At 29.6% G+C, this 19,399-nt stretch overlaps 2 protein-coding genes across 5 annotated transcripts; one reads left to right on the forward strand and one right to left on the reverse strand.

The window, feature by feature from the left end:
• Window positions 1-5,655: 5,655 nt before the first annotated feature.
• LOC113860115 (B-box zinc finger protein 32-like) lies at window positions 5,656-6,981 on the reverse strand. The gene is made up of 2 exons (XM_027492771.1): window positions 6,164-6,981; window positions 5,656-6,056 (listed from the first exon to the last, which is right to left on the reverse strand). Exons 1-2 carry the CDS (start codon window positions 6,692-6,694, stop codon window positions 5,964-5,966), a joined length of 624 nt encoding a protein of 207 aa, XP_027348572.1. The 5' UTR covers window positions 6,695-6,981; the 3' UTR covers window positions 5,656-5,963.
• Window positions 6,982-12,228: 5,247 nt separating this feature from the next.
• LOC113860112 (G-type lectin S-receptor-like serine/threonine-protein kinase At4g03230) lies at window positions 12,229-16,881 on the forward strand. 4 transcript variants are annotated; one of them, XM_027492765.1, is made up of 9 exons: window positions 12,229-12,398; window positions 12,584-13,814; window positions 14,074-14,520; window positions 14,830-15,000; window positions 15,112-15,317; window positions 15,400-15,610; window positions 15,730-15,967; window positions 16,102-16,252; window positions 16,329-16,881. In XM_027492765.1, exons 1-9 carry the CDS (start codon window positions 12,390-12,392, stop codon window positions 16,599-16,601), a joined length of 2,937 nt encoding a protein of 978 aa, XP_027348566.1. In that variant the 5' UTR covers window positions 12,229-12,389; the 3' UTR covers window positions 16,602-16,881. The 4 variants fall into 4 exon arrangements, with proteins under 4 accessions (XP_027348566.1, XP_027348565.1, XP_027348567.1 ...); XM_027492766.1 differs by having other exon boundaries at window positions 12,303-12,398; window positions 15,400-15,460; window positions 16,329-16,840; XM_027492764.1 differs by having other exon boundaries at window positions 12,229-13,814; window positions 16,329-16,840.
• Window positions 16,882-19,399: the final 2,518 nt, after the last annotated feature.

Consider the following 19,399-nt stretch of genomic DNA (forward strand, 5'->3'; position numbering starts at 1 on the left):
GTTAAATAAACAATGCATTTTCAAGTGTATATGATAAAAGAAACAAAAAAGAAATATGTAATTAACAAAAAAATGACATGTTAAATTACATTTAAAAAACAAATAATTAAATTAAAACTTTAAAATATTAAATAATTAAATTAAAATAAAAGACTAAAAGTATAATTTTAACTTTTTTTATTGTAAGTATAATTTTAACTTTTTTTATTGTAAGTATAATTTTAACTTTATTAATATTTATAAACCTCGTTGAATAAAAATAAATAATATAATAATGATGATAATATATTAAATTTAAACTACAAAAGATTTGTATATAAGTTTTAAAGTTAAATTAAAAGGTTTAAATTATATATTTAAAAATATAAATAAATAAGACAAACTTGAGTCTTAAATTTAAGAATAAGTTAGATTTATACTTCATAAAATTTATTCTAATTCAAATGATTTTAACTCTTAATCAATTATATTGTAATTTAATATGTACTAGCTAGTTAATATTATTAATTTTTATTTAAATATTCAATGATATGTTAATATAACATCTAATTGTATATTCTCATTACATATATTTCTTATGTAAATTATTAATAAGTTTAACTAGATAACAATAATAAAAAAATCGAAACACTTAATTGAGAATGTTAAATCGGTATATGAAACAAAATTAGTTTCAAGTTATATTCAGAGTGGGTAGACATAACTTTTATGAAAATTATAATATATATAAAAAAAAAAAAAAAGCTATTTGATTCAATGGACAATGGCAATGTAAAACGACATTAAACAGGACGTGGGAAAATGGTAGAAACTGCTGAGACAAATAAGCACGTTTTGGTAATCTGATGGAGCAAGTAATCTGTGGTTGAAACTGAAATAGTGAGCGTGATGACGTCACTTCATTATTAACACTACATTTACCAACAGATCCACGTCCCTTTTCTTTTGCCAAATCTATGCTGTCTTCACATTCGCAAAAATTCTTTTACGTATGTAAAACGAGGTTTTTATTAACTTTGTTCTCTCTTACTTGTTCATTTCAAACTACTGTTAGCTTGTTTCTATTAGCTTCGAGACACAGGTTATGAGGTTAAGGATTTTTTAAGGAAGAAATAAATGTTATTGCTGTATCAAACGAATAAAAGAAAACATATATTACATTGAAATTTGAGAAGATTAAAGATCAAATCACAATGTTTATCACAAAGTTAATTATGGATTTAATTTTTCATAATAATAATAAGGCCCTACACTAAAGTTTGTCTTTACAATCACAAGACGATCAGAGGGTTAAAAACACAGGAAAAAAAGAAGTACAGCTCCATTTTCAAGTGGTAGAGATGTTGAATCTTCCTAATTCCTTACCCTTACACTTCTAAAACCTTCAAGAAAGCTAAGTTGTCAATATCGATCACCAAAAGTATGTGTCTGATGCTCCCAAATCTAGAGCGAGCAGAAGATGATTCAAGACAAATTTGAATGGAACTTAGTCACATATTCTAAGTGCTCTAAGTTAAGAATATGCCAAAAATTGGCCCAAAATAAGCCACAAAGTCAATCTAATATACAAAAGACGAAGCACAAGATTTTTTTTTCTTTTTTCATTTCTCTCAATAGAAGTCCTGTGGGATTTAGGCACAACCACGTTAAAAAAATCACGAGCTAAAATTATAGCTCTGATGGGTCCAAAATGTCCCAAAAATGCATAATTTCTTACATTTTAGCATAGAGCACCAATCCTATGAGGCCAATAACATGACAAGGAAGTAAGGATTTATCACATGCACACAAGAAGATATCACAAAGATAAAATAAAAAGGATATGTTTACTGTCATGGATAGAAGGGAAAAAGCAAAAGGAAATACAATAAAAAAGGAAAACAAGATATAAGTTAAAATGTTATCAACACCATGATATTAGTGGGTATCATGCAATGAAAAACAATAGTTATTTATCTAAATTTGTTAACAAATAGAAGAAGGATAAATGCATATAAATGTGTTTACGTGTGTAAATATTTGGTGGGGTTCAAAAATATTTTTTTTTCTCCTACTTTTGTCTCATAACTTAAGTATCAAAAAATGTGAGCTTACGGAAATTACATCCATTCAAAACACTTATTAATTGTAAATTTAACAACTTAAAGTTTTCAAATCCAACCCCTATATATTACTAGAAACATCTAACTACAAAACTATTTATATGTTTTCTATATATAATTTAAAATTTTAGAGTAACATACTTATAATATTATCTAGTTAAAATATTTTGAAGAGTTATTTAGAAAGATATTTTTAGAAGAGAAAGAAAAGGGAATATTTTTTATTTTTCAATTAATAAGAGTATATAAAATTTATTATAGTGAGTAAACGACTAATACATTATATCTATGCTAATCTATTAATTTATATTTTTAATTTTGAAATTTTATTAAATTAAAATATATTTATTTAAAATAAAAACATTACTCTCCTCTAAAATTCTTATTTTTAAACAAATCATTAAAATTAAATAATTGTAAGGTTTAATTTATTATTATGTATTTTGTATGATAATCTTTTAATTTAAAAAATTGTTTTATAATAAAAATAATTTTAAATATCTTAATAAAGAACACATGAAAATTAATATTTTTTTACCTTGATTAAGTCTTTAAACTGTTTATTTTTTATTAATCAACCAATAAATCTCATTGTTGGCTCAATATATTAATCCCTTAATTAATAAGACATGTTGCACAATCTTAAATTGAGATTCCTCCACACTATTATTATTTATGAAACAATACGAGGAATATATACAAACAACATGTAACGATACTTTTGTGATAATTTGAGTTTAATCATTATATTGTTAATTATAATTTTTTATAAAATTTTTAAAAAAATTAAACTAATCTCACCATCACCTATTAATTATATTTTGCATATTTAAATATATCACATCACAGGTAATGTTGTTATTAAATAATAATAATAACAGTAATAATAATAAGCATTTTATTACGAATTAAAAAATATATTTTTCAAACCGTAAATTAAACCGGCATTAATGTTGCTCAAATAAACTACTTAATTGATCTATATTTTATTCTCAATCTTCGTTTTAAGGTAATATTTTATTTTGTCTGTATTCTTTTATGAGACCTTAGTTTAAGTATAATATTATAAATATTTTTATGCTATATTTAATTAAAATTAAAATTTTGTTTTAGTAATTTATAAAAAATTATATACATCATTAAAGTAAAACTTTAATCTTTATTTAAAATATTTATAATACTGTACATGTTTTGTCATATGTCAAATTCATATACAGTACATCAATTGCTAATTAAAAAAAAAGAAAATATTATAAAAATTAGTATCAAAATAGTTTATATTAATTTTAAAACAAAATAATTTGGGAAATGTGGAATAAATAATGATCCCATTCCCCAGCGGCATCCGAAAATATCTGTGAATATGCGAAGAGAAAAGTTAGAGGGTCCATCATCATCGATGGCACTACCAAGGAAATGATTGGTGAATGCCATTCTGAAATGTTTCAGAGGACAGAGAGGATAGAGCGAAACCACAGAGAGAGAGAAAGAAAATATGAGGATCCAATGATCCACCTCTTGAATCAGACACTGCTCAAAAGAAGAAAGAAAGCATCGAATCAATCAATCAATTCACAGCCACAAACCCTTCAACTCCAACAATTCTCCGCCACAAAATCTCACCCCACTCCACACAACCACCCTTTTACTCTTTCTTTTTTCTTTTATTATTTCACATCTGCACTTGAATATTAGACCAGGTTACTTAATCATGCATGCTTTTTTTTAAACATATACTAAAAAAGGTGTACAATATCTTGGCCATAAGAAATCTCTATTTTTCTTTTATAAAATTAAATAATGAGTTGTGGAGTATGTATAAACCCTTCAATCAAACATAAAGTTTCTTGTTAACTAATGCTTCGAGTTATAATTTAAAAAAAATCATAAATAAAAATGCTTGTAGAAAACTATGTTAAACATTTATAAAAAATTATTTTTTAATTTAAATTTCATAAGTAATACCTTAACAACAGTGTTTAGTATTTGTCTTGATCGAATCATTTTGCATATAGAAAAATATGAATTGTTAAATTAAGAATAAATTTGCCCTTTTTTTATCCTATTTATCCTTATCTATTTTGTGTTAATTAAATTGTGTTCATTATTGTAGTGTTATTTTGGTCGTCTAGTAATGTACACAGCATGTGATGATTGTTAAGATTCTCTGATAGAATAATTTTGGTCGTTTTCATTTTAAAAGCTAGTCTAGAAACACCGTGTTTAATATTTTATGTAACATTACACATGATAGTTCATAATTTAACTTATTAACTATTATATTGGTTGCAAAATTTGTAAGTTTTAAATTAAGTTAGAGAACAAAAGAAGTTACAAACAGTTTAAGCTTAAATATACTCATCCATAAATGAATTAAATTTAGATAAACAACTAATAAATTGCTAAGCCGTGCATAATAGGAAAAAATTAACTAGTTCATTTGATATACTGAATTAGCAAAAAAAAATTATCCAAGTTCTATGAAAAAATATTACCAATGCATTTTTTGTATAATGTTTAACGAATTTTGTCTGAGTTTTATTTATTTATTCCTTGCTTAATTAATGTTTCTAAAACAATTATTATCAAGATAAAGTAATATAATCATTTATAAATTATTAAATCTTTATAAAATATCTAAACAGCTAAGTATGATTAAAATGTTTATACAAATTAATTTTGACATGTACCACAGTATATAAAATTTATTTTACTTATAAAACAAAGGGTCAATGCATGAATTAAAATACTGCAAAGAATATATTAAACCCTTATATGATGGCAACACGAAACTATACAAAGGAATGATTCCATTCACAACTGAGCATGTTATATTATATGTTTTTATTATTAAATTGTTATTAGTTTTTTTTCATTTTTATATATTTTGATTTTAATTTTATCATTCCATGCACGTAAATATGAAGTGTTGTACTTCCTTACATTTTGGTCCTTTTTATATTTAGGTTTTATCATTTAATCACAATTAGTCTTTTTACTTTATACTTATTTTTATCTCAGTCTGAATAATCATACTCTCAAAGATTTCACAACACGCTTTTAACATAGAGAAAAAAGAGAGAGAAATATTTGATATAAAACGAAGGAAAATAAATTATATAAAAGTATTACGAAGAAATTAAAAAAATTCCCTTTTAAATTTACCCATTCGTACAACAAAACATAAATATAAAGTGATGTGGTTCTTTGATGCCGTACATCTTGCATTATTCTTCAATTTATTTTCACAGCTCATTTGGTTGTGAGGTTGAAGGACATGACACGCAGATCGCTCCATCGCACAGCCACAAGTTAACCTGCTGTCTAAACCACCGCTAATGACATTAATCACACCACTCTTTCCCGTTTGAACCTTCGAATTCAAATTAATACATTAATTTGCTGGATACAGCCTTTCTAATATTTTCCTTCACGTCACAAAGAAAAAATTATCAAACCCAGTGTAGTGATTAAAAATTTTAAAATAAGAAATTTATCTTAATTTCTTAATTCGTGTACTAAAAAGTAAAAACATTAATTAAAAAGACCCCAGTATATAAAAGCAAAAAGCAATTGGTGCAAAAGTAATATTAAAAAAAAAAAGCTAAGAAAGTATACATCAGCATCATAATGATTTTAGTGTTTACATTAAATACGGATCAAGGAAAACACCACGTTAATACACAACAATCAACCAATAGTCAAAAACCAGCAGTCTAGTGAGCGGTTTGATTAGAAGTTAATGATCAAAGAGCTAAAATATCTCATGCTACGACGTCGTCGATCATGTGGCTCAGAAACCTCGGGTCTTCTCATCATTAAACGTCGCCGTATCACGTATCCTGTACCACGATGTCTCTATCACTCCTTCGACGGTGGTTCTCCGCCACACGCCACCTCCTCTCTCCACTCCCCACCGCACCTCCGCTGAGAAGCCCAACCGTTATGACCCTCCTATGTTCACGCAACAATCCAAATAAAAAAATTTTAAAAAAATCAATAACGTCATTGTTTCAAAAACCAAAAATAATTATTCGTCGTTAAAATAAAATAAAACAAACCTGAAGATCACGATCAGAAGCTTCATCCGGACGCTGTCGTTTCAACGACACTGTTGTCGTTACGGGTTCAGAAACAGAAATATCTCCATCTCCATCGCCGTTTCTGCTGTTGACGCCGTTTCTTCTGCACGTGCTAACCGACGACCATTCGCTGCTAGAGGAACTCGCTGGCGGCGGAGGCGGCGTCGAGGACCAAGGCACGACTTGATTGTCTCCGCCCTCGTCGCCGGCGACATCTTCGTCGTCGTCGTCTATTTCCTCCTCATTACCTCCTTCGCTCTCTTCCGGTTCTTCTTCTTCGCTGGTGCCTGCGGCACAACGGTCACAGACGGTGACGGCGCTTCCGAGGCTGGCGCCGGAGGCCTTCCACGGCGTGGGAGAACGGCAAGAGTGGCAGAGAAGGGTCCTGGAGTGCCTAGCGACCAAGAAGTTGGCGCCATGAACCTTAGCGTCGCAGTCCCAGCATAAGCTAGCTTGGTCCGACTCACAGAAAACCCTCGCCGGAATCTTGCACAGCTCGCACTTCTTCATCTTTACCTCGCCTTAATCGATCGTTTCGAAGCTTGTGCTTTTTTTCTTTTTATTTTCTTTGTGCTTTGGAAATTTCTTTTCTTTTTTTCTTTTTATTCTCTCTCTCTCTCTCTCTCTCTCTCTACTGGGAATGGGAGAATACTGAGGAAAGTGAAAAGAAAAAGAAGAAACAGCGTTTAATTGTCGGCGAAATTTAGTATAAAATAAATTCCTGGTTTCCCGTCGCAGCCCGAAACTGCCCCTCTGCTCTGTACCCTAGTGTTTTTTTTTCCCCTGAGAAGGAAGAATATCGTACATTTTATAAAATTATGTGTTCATTAATATATAATAAAATATTAATTAATAACAATTTTTATTAAAAAGTATTATTATTATATAAAATTTTATGATCGTTTATATAAGTTTTATCAGAAAACCGTAAATGATCTCAACCGCGTATTAATTTGAAAATTTATGTAACGTTTAAGATATTATTATACACTCATAGACCATATAAAGGATGACTCATGTTAGACGCAACTAAAATTTAATATATTCCTTTGAGCTTAGGAATTAGTTGTTGGAAGCGTGATAAATTCTTAACCAACGCTCCAACTTTAATAACCACCTTACAATTCGTATAGTGAAGTACCATGTAGTAACTGCCTTACAATATAATAGCTTACATCTAGAAGACTAGCAACTGCCTCTTCTTTCTGTTATAAGACCATGCCTTTTAGTTTTCAATAAATACTTTTGTGTTTAGAGGGAAATTAAGTTATTTTGGTCTATTTCTCTCTCGTTACGTCTCATTCAGTTTTCAATTAAATATTTTTTTATCAAAATTATTGTTTATTATATATATTTAAACACACGTTAAAAAAATTACTAAATAATAATATTATTCTTTCCTTATTTTCAACAACTATCTATTATGCTAAACCCCCTTATAGAAAGGCCCCTTACATGTTAGTAGTGATATATATAAACTTTTAAAAAATTATTTATATTTAGAATTAATACAATATATTCAATATTATGTTAGTTAAAATGAAATAAATTAATTTAAATTTTAAACGAATGATGTTAAAATAATAGTATTCAAATATACTTGTTTATTCAAAATATTATATTGCGAGGGTGAGTCTTAAGATTACTGTCTTAAACTTCCTGTTACATGACCTTGATTGGTCATATTATATAAATAGAAAAGCAACTTTTTGTTTCTATTTTTATTTTACATTTTAAGATAACAGATTACGAGATATTTTAAAGTTTATGTAAAAATGTATTAAAAAATTAAAAATAATTTTATTTCAATCAAATGATATAAAATAAAATACAATTTTTTTATTAAAAGATGTAGTAATATCTAATTTTTCATAATTCTTAAGTATAAGAGACGACAAACAAGACGTTAATTATATTTGTTTATATGTATATAAAATAAATAAACAAAAAACTATAAATTATTATTATGTAATTAATATGTTTTTTTCTGAATGTCACATAAGAAATTTTTTTTCTTAAATTAAATGGAGTAGAAGAATGAAAAGTTATATTTTATTTTGTCTTGTTTTAACTTTATTAAAAATCAAATAGTTATTTTATAAATAAACATTGCATAAAAACAATACATACTTTAATATCAAAACACAATGAACAAAAAATAGAATTTTGAAGCTAAACTATTTTAAAATCAATATAAAATCAATTAATTTATTTATAGATTTCATTTTATCTGTTTAAAGTTTAAAACAGTATTTGGTGAAAGTAAAATCTAGGGCAGTGTGGAATGTAGAGTAACGATGAAAGGACCAGCAAAGCAACGGAGGATGTGTGGTTTTGTGGTGTCAGGCAATGCCAGGTGTCTGCTCGGTAGGGGACACAAACCCTTTTTTCTGTGGTTTCTAAATGCATTTTAATAAATCAAGTTATTAATTTTATAGGAACAAGGCACAGGGGAATGGTGAACGTGGCACTTGAGCACCATGGAGATTCCGATTTGCTTACGTGGCCGAATCTCATTCACTAATCACTGGGTGCACACTCCGCCATGTTGGATTCGCGTGATTTTGATCTTCCTTGTTACCACCATCTCACGCGCTGATCACGACAGTCCTTGACACAATCGCTGCCAAGTGGAACCCACATAACTCAAACTGTATATGAATATGTTCTATATGTGGATCCTTCTTTTAGGACCATTTTAATTTAATGTTTAATTTATTATTTACGTGTTTTTCTTTACCCTCACACTACGTGCTTTCGTATGACGTATAATTATAAGAAAAATATGAGTTCACGAGAGCCTAATGCAATAGAAATTTTCATCCTTCTTATGTTGAGAAATATAATAAAATCCGAAAAAGAGAAGACATTGAAAGAAAAATAAAAAACATTATTAATTAAAATAAAGATAATAAATACAATACACTGCTTTACATATAGGAATGAAAGTGATTACTCTAATTACCTATTAAATAACTCTGAACTATAATCTAACTATTTCTAACACGCTACAAATCATCAGTTAAAAAGATGGGATGAGACTTGAGTGTACCTTTGTGTCATGTTGCAAAGATTAAAGGTTTTTTATTGGGCTGCAAGTTCGTAACTGGATTAGCCCAAGTCAACAACATTGGACAACAATGAGAGTGGTTCTTATCGCTTGGGAAAACGAGAATACTTTACGTGGAATTATGCTTTGGATAAACACTTTCCATAATTTATGTTCAATTGGCGTTTATGAGTAATGGGAACATTTAAAAGATTTTTCACTAAATTATAAAAGAAGTTTACAATTTTTAAATTTAATTTAATATTTTTTTAGTGAAATTTATTAAAATAAATAACATTTAACTATATTTTAAATAAATCATAACAATATATATAAAATAAGTAATTAATTTAAGTTATTTATTAAAATACACGCTGATTGTTTATTCCGTAAACTTATGAAAGCTTATATCATAAGATTATCTATAAAAATTATTAAAATAAATTTAAAAAACCTTTTTTCTTAATAAAAATTACTATCAACCTTGTAAAATGTTTTAAAATATAATTTATAAAATAATCAGAAGTAAACTTTTATGTACTCAAGTAAACTAGATAGCAAGACAATTCTGAGAATATACAAAAAGCTTTTTTCCCCCTTCATGCCACATACCCAAAGGGTTTAGATCAAGTAGGGTGAATCCTAGGATGGATTTCCTAACCAGAACACAGTGCTGCTGAATAATGGTGAAACATACTCGTCCTACCATCATTATCTCATTCTTATGGCTAGGCTGTAGTTGAAATGAATGAGAACCATTGAACTTCTGATGGTACTGGTAATAATAGAAATTATATTTACACAACAAAAGGAAATAAATTGTATGATATGCTACGAACAAAATGAGAAAAAAGATTTTGATTTGTCTCTGTCGGACGAGCAGCCAGACCTGAACCAGTCAAAGAAGAAAACTCGAGTTGTGACTGAATGAGTATTATATTTTGAGATATATATATTTAGATTCTATAAAATGCTTTTAAAATATGTGTATATAAAAAATAAGAGAAAAATAAAGATAAATATATAATATCATATACAGTATCAATTTTTAGATGTTAAAATAACAAATTTGTTAACGAATAAGAAGACTTTTTTTTTTCCCTGAAGAAAAACAAATAAGAAGACTTTGAGTCTTTGATAAATCGACAAGGGTGAAATAAAATTGTCTCCTATGGTATTATTCAAAATGAACGACATTGCTAGTTAGGGAATACTTGGATTATCATATTTTAATTAATCTGCTTAATAGAGAAAGGAGGTTATTGATGTTACTATGTAAATGTTTGATAATTTGGATTGTAAATAAAAACTATATTATTTTTTAAGAAGGATTTGATGAAGCCAACGTGCTTGCTGCTTGTACATTAAGGGATCTTTCTTTCAAGGGTTTGGGAGATAAGAGCTGCAAAGGACAAAGAATCTGCTAGATTGGTCAATTGTCATGATCAACTCCACAAAATCTACTTAAGATACCACGACGCGGGCACTCTAATGGTAACTGGGCCAGTTAATGCTAATGAGAATAAAAGTTATTCATTAAAATTTTTATTATCAACAAATTTGTTATAATTTTGTTTTTATTTAAAAGTTTTGCTATATGTTATTAACTTTTTTTTTTAATTTAAATTTATTCACGTTAACAAATCTAACACACATGTACACACTTGCCATCAACAAAAAATTAATGTGTGACGGATAAAATGTTTAAATTAATATTTTAAAGGTAAATATATTCTTACATTAATCTTTCGAAGTTTTTATTGGTGAAATAGTTTCTTAAATGTTTAAAATCATCATAGTAAAGGATTCAAAGATTTTACTAATTAATGTATTTGAAGGTATTCGTTAGTACTCTTAAAAAAATATTGGTTGATCAATTAATAATTTTTTTTATCAAAAATACATCAGAGATGTATCAAGAGTTATGAAAATTTTTTTAAGTATGTTATTATAATTTATCATAATTTTTTTTTATTTTTGATTTAACAACCAGTATCCTAAAGATAACTAGTTACTATTTATCAATACTTAATTATCGCAAAAGAAAATTTTTAAAACCACTTTAAGAAAAAAAAAAAAAGAAAAAAATATCTAAAAAAAAAGTACGAAGAGGAACCATATTTTTAATTAACACAAAATCATATAATTTAAGTATTGAAAACCAAGTAAACGTGAATTTTAAACGAAGAAAAAAATTTATTTTAAAATTTCTGATTTTTAAAATTTTTATCTCCTAATTTATATACATTACTGAACATTCATGTATCTCATACTCTAATTTAAAAGCATGACATTTTATTGCATGTGATTAATACTACAGCATTCATATTAGTATAGGACCAATTCAGTCTAATCAATAAAAGGAAGTGCCTAAATACAAGACCCAAATTAAAAACTACAACAAAAAGAAGAAAAAAAAAAATCTGCACAAACCATCTTCAAATAAACATGAAGAATGAGTTATGATGAAGGAAAGACGAGTATTCACCATCTTACCGCATGAAAACGTGAAATAATACACTGATAACGTTTAGGAATATGTTAAAAAAAATTATAAATATAAAATTTTATGCGTAAACTGTAATTAATAACATTGAAGTGCACAAAAATTTATAACAGTTTAAATGTAAATCTAAATATACAATTAATAGCAGAAGATCGGATGATTCATGGGTTATTGCCTATTGATCACGGATGTTGATCTCTGATATATACGTTTTTCGTCAAGTTTGTTGCACAATAACAATTATATCTAACAATTGTTTAATAAAAATATTATTTTAATAGAAAATTATTAATTATTTTTTTATCGAATACCATACATGTTTATACATCCATATTATTGTGGATGAAAAAATACAATATTTTCTTAGTTAAAAAAATTTCCAATACTGTAAATATTCCTGGAAATTTTGAAGTGCATGTGTCTGCATCATTAAAAATTTGTCTGTTCTCATAGAATCATAAGAAGGGTCGTCGTAATTTGTCTTGATGTCTCTACACATTTTGTGAGCAAACTACAGAGTAGGAATAATTCATTGTTTTGTTGAAGGAGAGGCAGTGCCATAGATAGCATGAATCGTGAACAAGAATTAGTGTCATCTAATTAACGAGAATTATAGTTCCACAAGTAATTTCTACGCATGCAAGACCTTTATGTCTCTGGTACAAGGCGCATTTAACAAAATCTTGTCTATTCTTTTGCTTCTCCTCTTTGTAGTTATTGTTTTCTTTACAATCGTTGCAAAACAATACTACAAATGAATGGACATATTCATGTTGTTCTAATTAATAACATGAGAGCTATTGCTCTTTTTCACCTATATGCTTGGTTTCTATGCTTTTCTCAGCAGTGTTTAGCAGGCGATACTTTGAACCAAGGTGAAAAGATTAAAGGCAATGAAACTACCCTTGTTTCAGCTGGTAAAAAATTTGAACTAGGCTTCTTTTCTCCAAGTGGAAGCGCTTCTACTATTGGGGGCACAGGAAGATACTTAGGGATATGGTATCACATGCAAGAAGGTTCAGAACCTCAAACACAAATAGTGGTGTGGGTTGCAAATAGAGACTACCCAGTTGCTGTTGATTCTACCGGAGTTTTTCAAATAGCTGATGATGGGAATCTAGTCGTATCAGACACTTCTGGAAAAAGCTATTGGTCATCCGAACTCAATGATTCTTCCTCTTCATCCACAAACAAAAGAGTGAGGCTCAATGATTCTGGGAACCTTGAGTTAGTACTAGATGAACAAAAGGGAATGAAACTCTGGGAGAGCTTTGAACACCCAACTGACACATTCCTATATGGCATGAAAATGGATAAGAATTTGAAGTTGACTAGTTGGAGAAGCCCTCAAGACCCAGCACAAGGGAACTTCACTTTTAAGATGGCTCAAACAAGGGACAACCGTTATGTCATCTCAAACCATAACCAACTTTACTGGGAGAGTGATGAAGTCCAAGAAGCAAAAGGGGGTGATGACATGAACAATGAAGTTTACAACTTTTTGACAGCCCCGAATCGATCTCTCAACTATGACAACAAGAGGCTGTTCATAAATTCTACTGGTTTTGTACAATTTTTATTACTTAATAACCAAAAGGATTTCGTTTCGTGGTTTCAGCCAAACACTACATGCATGATATATAACTATTGTGGCAACTTTGCCAGCTGTAACGACAACAGTGACAGATTATGCAAATGTTTACCCGGATTCGATTATCCTAGGTTTATGTTTCCTCGAAAAGATTACGAGGGACAGCGTGATTCTACTCTTCAAGATTGGAGATGTAATAGAAAATCAGCATCATGCGGCAAAGATACCACATTCTTAAACTTCGTGATGGTGAAAATGCGAAGCCCAGATCAACAAGTGACGGCAGAAAGTGAGTCAGAATGCAAATCTATGTGCCTTAATATGTGTCCTAAGTGCCAGGCTTATTCATACACATATCTCCCACGGCGTGATTCTAATATCTTCGCATGTTGGATCTGGACACAGAATTTGACTACCCTCAAAGAAGAGTACCTTAGGGGTGATGGTCGTAACATCTCTGTCCGTGTAGCAAAATCAGACATAGGTAATAGCTTATTTTTCTCAGTTTTGTGAGATAGCTTAATTGAAAAAACGAAAAAAAAAAAAAAACCAATATTTCCGTGAAATAATATATTGGTTTTTGATAACTCGACCAAGTTTTAAAGATATATCAGGAAGAGTTTATAGATTTAATAAATTTTATAGTTAAATCAACGAGATAAGATATTATTAAAAAATTTATTTTAATAAACTAATGCTGTACAGTTCTGAAAACTTGTGTTCTGGATTGATGTTATTTGCAGCACCAACTCCAAACACTTGTGAACCTTGTGGCACCACCTTAGTCCCTTATCCACTGAGCACTGGACTCAAATGTGGAGACCCCACGTATTTCAAATTCATCTGCAACAATTCAACGGGTCAACTTAGCTTCCTCGTCGTCAATGACAGTTACAGGGTCATTAGCATAGAACCAGTGTCAAGAAAATTCTCCATTCGAACCAATTTTAGTCGTCGCTGCAATCTACTACTTCGAGGCAATGAAAATCTGTTGATTTCTTCACCTTTTAATAATATCAACGAAGATGAATGCTCTGACCGTGTAGAGATTAATTGGGAACCACCGTCCGAACCCAGCTGTGTTCACTCCCTTGATTGTCACGGTTGGAACCATTCAACTTGCAAAGGAGAAAAGTGTCTTTGTGATGCAAACTATTACTGGCATGGCAATCTTTTAAGTTGTACTCAAAGTAAGTAACTTACACTAATTAAATGAACTTATCAATAATATAAGAAAATAAGAAAAAAAATATTTTTTATAAATTAAAATTAATTTATACATATTAAGTCTAAGAAAAGTTAGGTGATTTTTTGTTGTAAGAAATTGATTCCCACGTGATAATTTTAACTTACGAGAGAGATGTCTGATTTATCAATTTTATTTTACTCTTACAACAAATCATAAGACCGAATTTTAGAGAAAATTATTATAAGGTATCTTGTGATAAAGAGAATTTGATTTTTGATGAAGTGTTTCTTCTTCTCTGCTGCTTTTGCAGAAGCTATATCCCCTCCTAATTCTACTTCAGAAGAGCCATCGAGAAAAGGAAGTCCCAAAAGCTTACTGTCTTTGATTCTTGGTACAACTCTAACAGGAGTGGTTACTCTAGCATGCATAATTGTTTTTGCTTATGCATGCAGAAGGAAAATAGCTCTTGGGCTTATGAAAGGTGGAAATTCTTTTCTACTCCTTGTTCATTTGCTTTGCAATCTTGAATCCGCATCACTTCAATATTTTATTACATATATGGTTATGTTATATATTTCCTTAACGTGTTCAGACAGGGAACACATAAGGAGAAATAGAGGGCGCTTTTATGATAGTGAAAGACATGTGAAAGATTTGATAGGCAGGGAGGCATTGGAAGAAAAAGACAATGAAGGCGTAGAGGTCCCTTATTTTGATTTTGAGAGCATACTAGAAGCTACAAATCATTTTTCAAATGCAAATAAAATAGGGAAAGGGGGCTATGGGCAAGTTTACAAGGTGGTATTGACTTTGTTTCTTTTTATCTCTCTTGCCAAACTAAATTTCGGGTAATGGTATAAGTAAATTTCTTTTGCTTCAGGGTAAGCTTCAATGTGGGGAAGATATTGCAGTAAAGAGACTTTCAGTTGTTTCATCACAAGGTTTACAAGAATTCAAGAATGAGGTTGTTTTAATTGCCAAACTTCAACATCGGAACCTTGTTAGACTAAGGGGCTATTGCATAAAGGAAGATGAAAAAATTTTACTTTATGAATATATGCCTAACAGGAGCTTAGACTCATTTATATTCGGTTGGTCACTAAATTTATTTATCATCACCATTTTTGGTGTTTGAAATCTCATAATTACTCATATAAGAAAACAAATCTTTTAGTTACTAATTTTATTCTTTCAAATGGGAAATGGAAAGATTCAACAAAGAGTGTACTTTTGGATTGGCCAATGCGTTTTGACATAATTCTTGGAGTTGCTCGTGGGTTGCTTTATCTTCACCAAGACTCAAGACTGAGAGTAATTCACAGAGATTTGAAAACCAGCAACATTCTTCTAGATGTGGAGATGCAACCAAAAATTTCTGACTTTGGATTGGCTAGAATATTTGGAGGCAAAGACACTGAGGCAAGCACACAGAGGGTAGTGGGAACTTTGTAAGTTCAATATGTATTTGTGGTGGATTTTTATTTGATATGTTAACATTATTATCGTTTAACCCCACAACTCAGTTTATTGGGATATTCAGACATGCATGTTACACATGAGTGGTGTTTTTTCTTGTGTGCAGTGGATACATGCCTCCTGAATATGCATTATATGGACTTTTCTCAACCAAATTGGATGTTTTCAGCTTTGGTGTAGTCCTGCTTGAGATTATCAGTGGAAAAAGGAACACAGGATTCTTTAAGTCTAATGAAAGTTCAAGCCTTTTGGATCATGTATGTTATATCCATTGCACTTATCTACTACTATTTTTCTCTATTTCTTTTAATCAAGTGATTTATTTTTTACCAGGCTTGGAGATTATGGAAAGAGAATAGGTTATTGGATTTAATGGACTTGTCCCTGCATGAAACTTGCAATGCAAACCAACTTATTAGGTGTGCACATATTGGACTCTTATGTGTACAAGATGAACCAGATAATAGGCCAACCATGTCAAATGTTGTGATAATGCTTGATAGTGAAACTGCATCTCTCTCAAATCCTAAACAACCAACCTTCTTCAAGCGTAGAGACCTATCTAGCACAACTTCTTCAAGTTTGCAGTTGAGAGTAGCATCCTAGAAGGTCGATAGAGCATGATAGAGGCTCAAACTGGGTACTCCAGGATCAGAATTGTTTGTGATGTTTAGCCAGTTTATTGTACTTCATAACCTCAACTTCATATTCATGTATATTTGAACACAATTATGGTATGGCAATGTTAATTGGCAGTGTATCTAGCATAAGAATAACATTGGAAGGAAATTTCTTTCTTCCTAGGGATGTTTTTTTTTTTTATACAAGCAGTAATTTATACTACTGATATGAACAGATCATAGTCTATATTTTGAATGTTTGATTTACTAATGTGAAAAGGATTGGATGATGCTCAGTTTCAATTGTTCCCTAAAAAGGGAACTGGTGGCAAGCAGAAGGGTAATACTAGGTAAAAGCAAACTAGGAAGGGACCATTATATCTTCATCAATTTTTATTTAGATGATTGACCACAAAAAGAAAAAAAAAATCCAGATAATTGTTTCTGGCATAAAGGGTCCAGTGAGATATCCCTGCATCTTACAATGCTTTATAATAATATCGTTGGTTTGTTTCAATTCATTTTACAATGTTCTTATTTAGCTCTAGTAGACAACACTTCAGTCTTTATCTTTTTCCGTACTAGCGTCATAAGGTACAAAATTGGAAGAATTTTCGGTTGAGTAAAGTTATCTATCTATTATATATATAGCCATGTTGTCTGGAACAAATCATCCAGTCACTCTAGACTTTTAGTACTGCCATAAACAAGCCAATAGAGTCCTGAAATTAAAAGGTTGAAAAGAAAAAATCCCCCTTGGAAAACAAAGAGGGAAGAGAGGGATCACATACAGTCCTCTGTAATCACTAATCAAATCAACAAAGGGTTATTATTTTGAAGAATTATAAGTTCTGGAAAGTAATGACCCTTTCTTTTTTTATTTTGCCTGGATTTTATCCTATATAAGCTTTAGTTGATGCATTTTATCGATTCTTTGTGATTTAGAATGCTCGTGTTTTACACGAGTTTCCTCTTTTTATCTTTAGTTTGTGTTTCTTAAGCCTCAAGTCTCTCGTTTGAAATTTTGTGTGTAATCAAATTCGATTATGGATGATGGTACTACCATCTACTTATATTCTGTCTTTCTGTTTTCATTTTATGTGATATTACATCACCCAAAATAAAATAAGATATTGTGCTTTGTGTTCTAGTAACTTACTATTATTTTGTGTTTCCAATAGATGATTTAATTTGTGAGGCGACGAAAGAGGATTGTGGGTTTACGACACAAATTGAGGTTAAAATAGTGTGTAATGTATCACTTGTCAAAAGTAACCCACTATAGAGTCTTTGCTCGAGACTTGAGCTGAGCTGGTTGGCTAAGTTTAATAGGATTCATCTCGTGAGAATTGCACCATAATTAAAAATTCTAAAAATTCTCAGCATCCATCAATTATTTGGATTTTGGAACCTGCTTAAGTGCTGGTAGAGCATATCACATTGAAACTGGACAAAAAGATGACTAGATCACACAATAATACCATCCAAATCCAATATATTATTTTTTTTCTTGCTTTGTAATCCCATTTATAAGACTTTTTTAATTACATCATATAAATTACGACAAGTTGTTAATTAAAAGTAATTGATATATTAATTTTTAAAAAATCATTACAGTATTTTATCTTATTTTTATTTAAAATCAAACTCTATTATAAATGAATCGTTAAGAAGTTCAAAAAGATTAAATTTATAAAGAACAAATAGTATGTGAAGAAGAACCAAATTGTTAAATTGTAGTAAACGATCTTACATTAAGAACTAAAAAAATTAAGTCAAGTTGTTAAAACTAATTAATATATTAGTTTTTCTTTAAAAATAATTGCAGAGTTTTAAATTTATTTTTATTTAAAATTAAATTTTATTATTATATTCATAGTTCAAAAGTTAAAGATGATTAAATTTATAAAGAACAGATATGTGAAGAAGTAATAAATGCTTTTAAAATTTTGAAAACAAATCTTATATTAATAATTATAAAAAAAATATAATTTCTTATAAAAACGATTAGAGGGAATATGTATGAAGTACTTTTCTGATCCACTGGTGGACGATTTTACTGGAAATTCAAGTGCGAGTTTGCATTAATTAAAAACAGGATCCATAAAAATAAGAGCAGACTCATACATTTAATGATTTAAAAGTTTTGGTGGAAAATGTGATGTCATGTTTACGTTTATTAGTGTATTGGGACCATATTTTATAACATACTATTTTTAACATAATTTAAATTATTAGTTAAAATTTTCTAAAAATTATAAAAATTTGAATAAAATTCCTTAAATTAAAAGTAAAATTTTATATAATTTTAAACAAATTTTAATAAATAATTAAAAATGAGTTAACAAATATATTATTAACGTCACAATTCTTGGAATGTGTTGATGCAAATCTCACCCTGTTTAGGGGACCCCAGCAGCTTTGAGTGTCCAGAGATAACGAAGAATGTAAGTCAACTTTTGTGGGTCAACATAGACAAGTGAGTAGAGATGGTGGACACTGGACAGAGAATAGCCTTTGTCTTTGTGTGGATACCTTCCAAAACATCACATAGAATCTTATGCCACTGAAGAAAAAAATGGCAAGGGAGGATTTGGATTCATCTTGGTTTAGATTTTAGAAGAAACTCAAGACACTACACTGCAATGGTTTTCCATTGGCAGCTCAATCATAATTTACTCCAACCCCACCAAAAATAAAATGTTAGAAAACATGGTTGATAATAGTTTATGCTATACGTACATGATAAGATATGTAAATATAATAATTTTAAAAAACAAAGAT

This window comes from Abrus precatorius, unplaced genomic scaffold (assembly GCF_003935025.1).
Source record: "Abrus precatorius isolate BTA unplaced genomic scaffold, Abrus_2018 Scaffold2, whole genome shotgun sequence".
Classification (NCBI taxonomy): Eukaryota; Viridiplantae; Streptophyta; class Magnoliopsida; order Fabales; family Fabaceae; genus Abrus; species Abrus precatorius.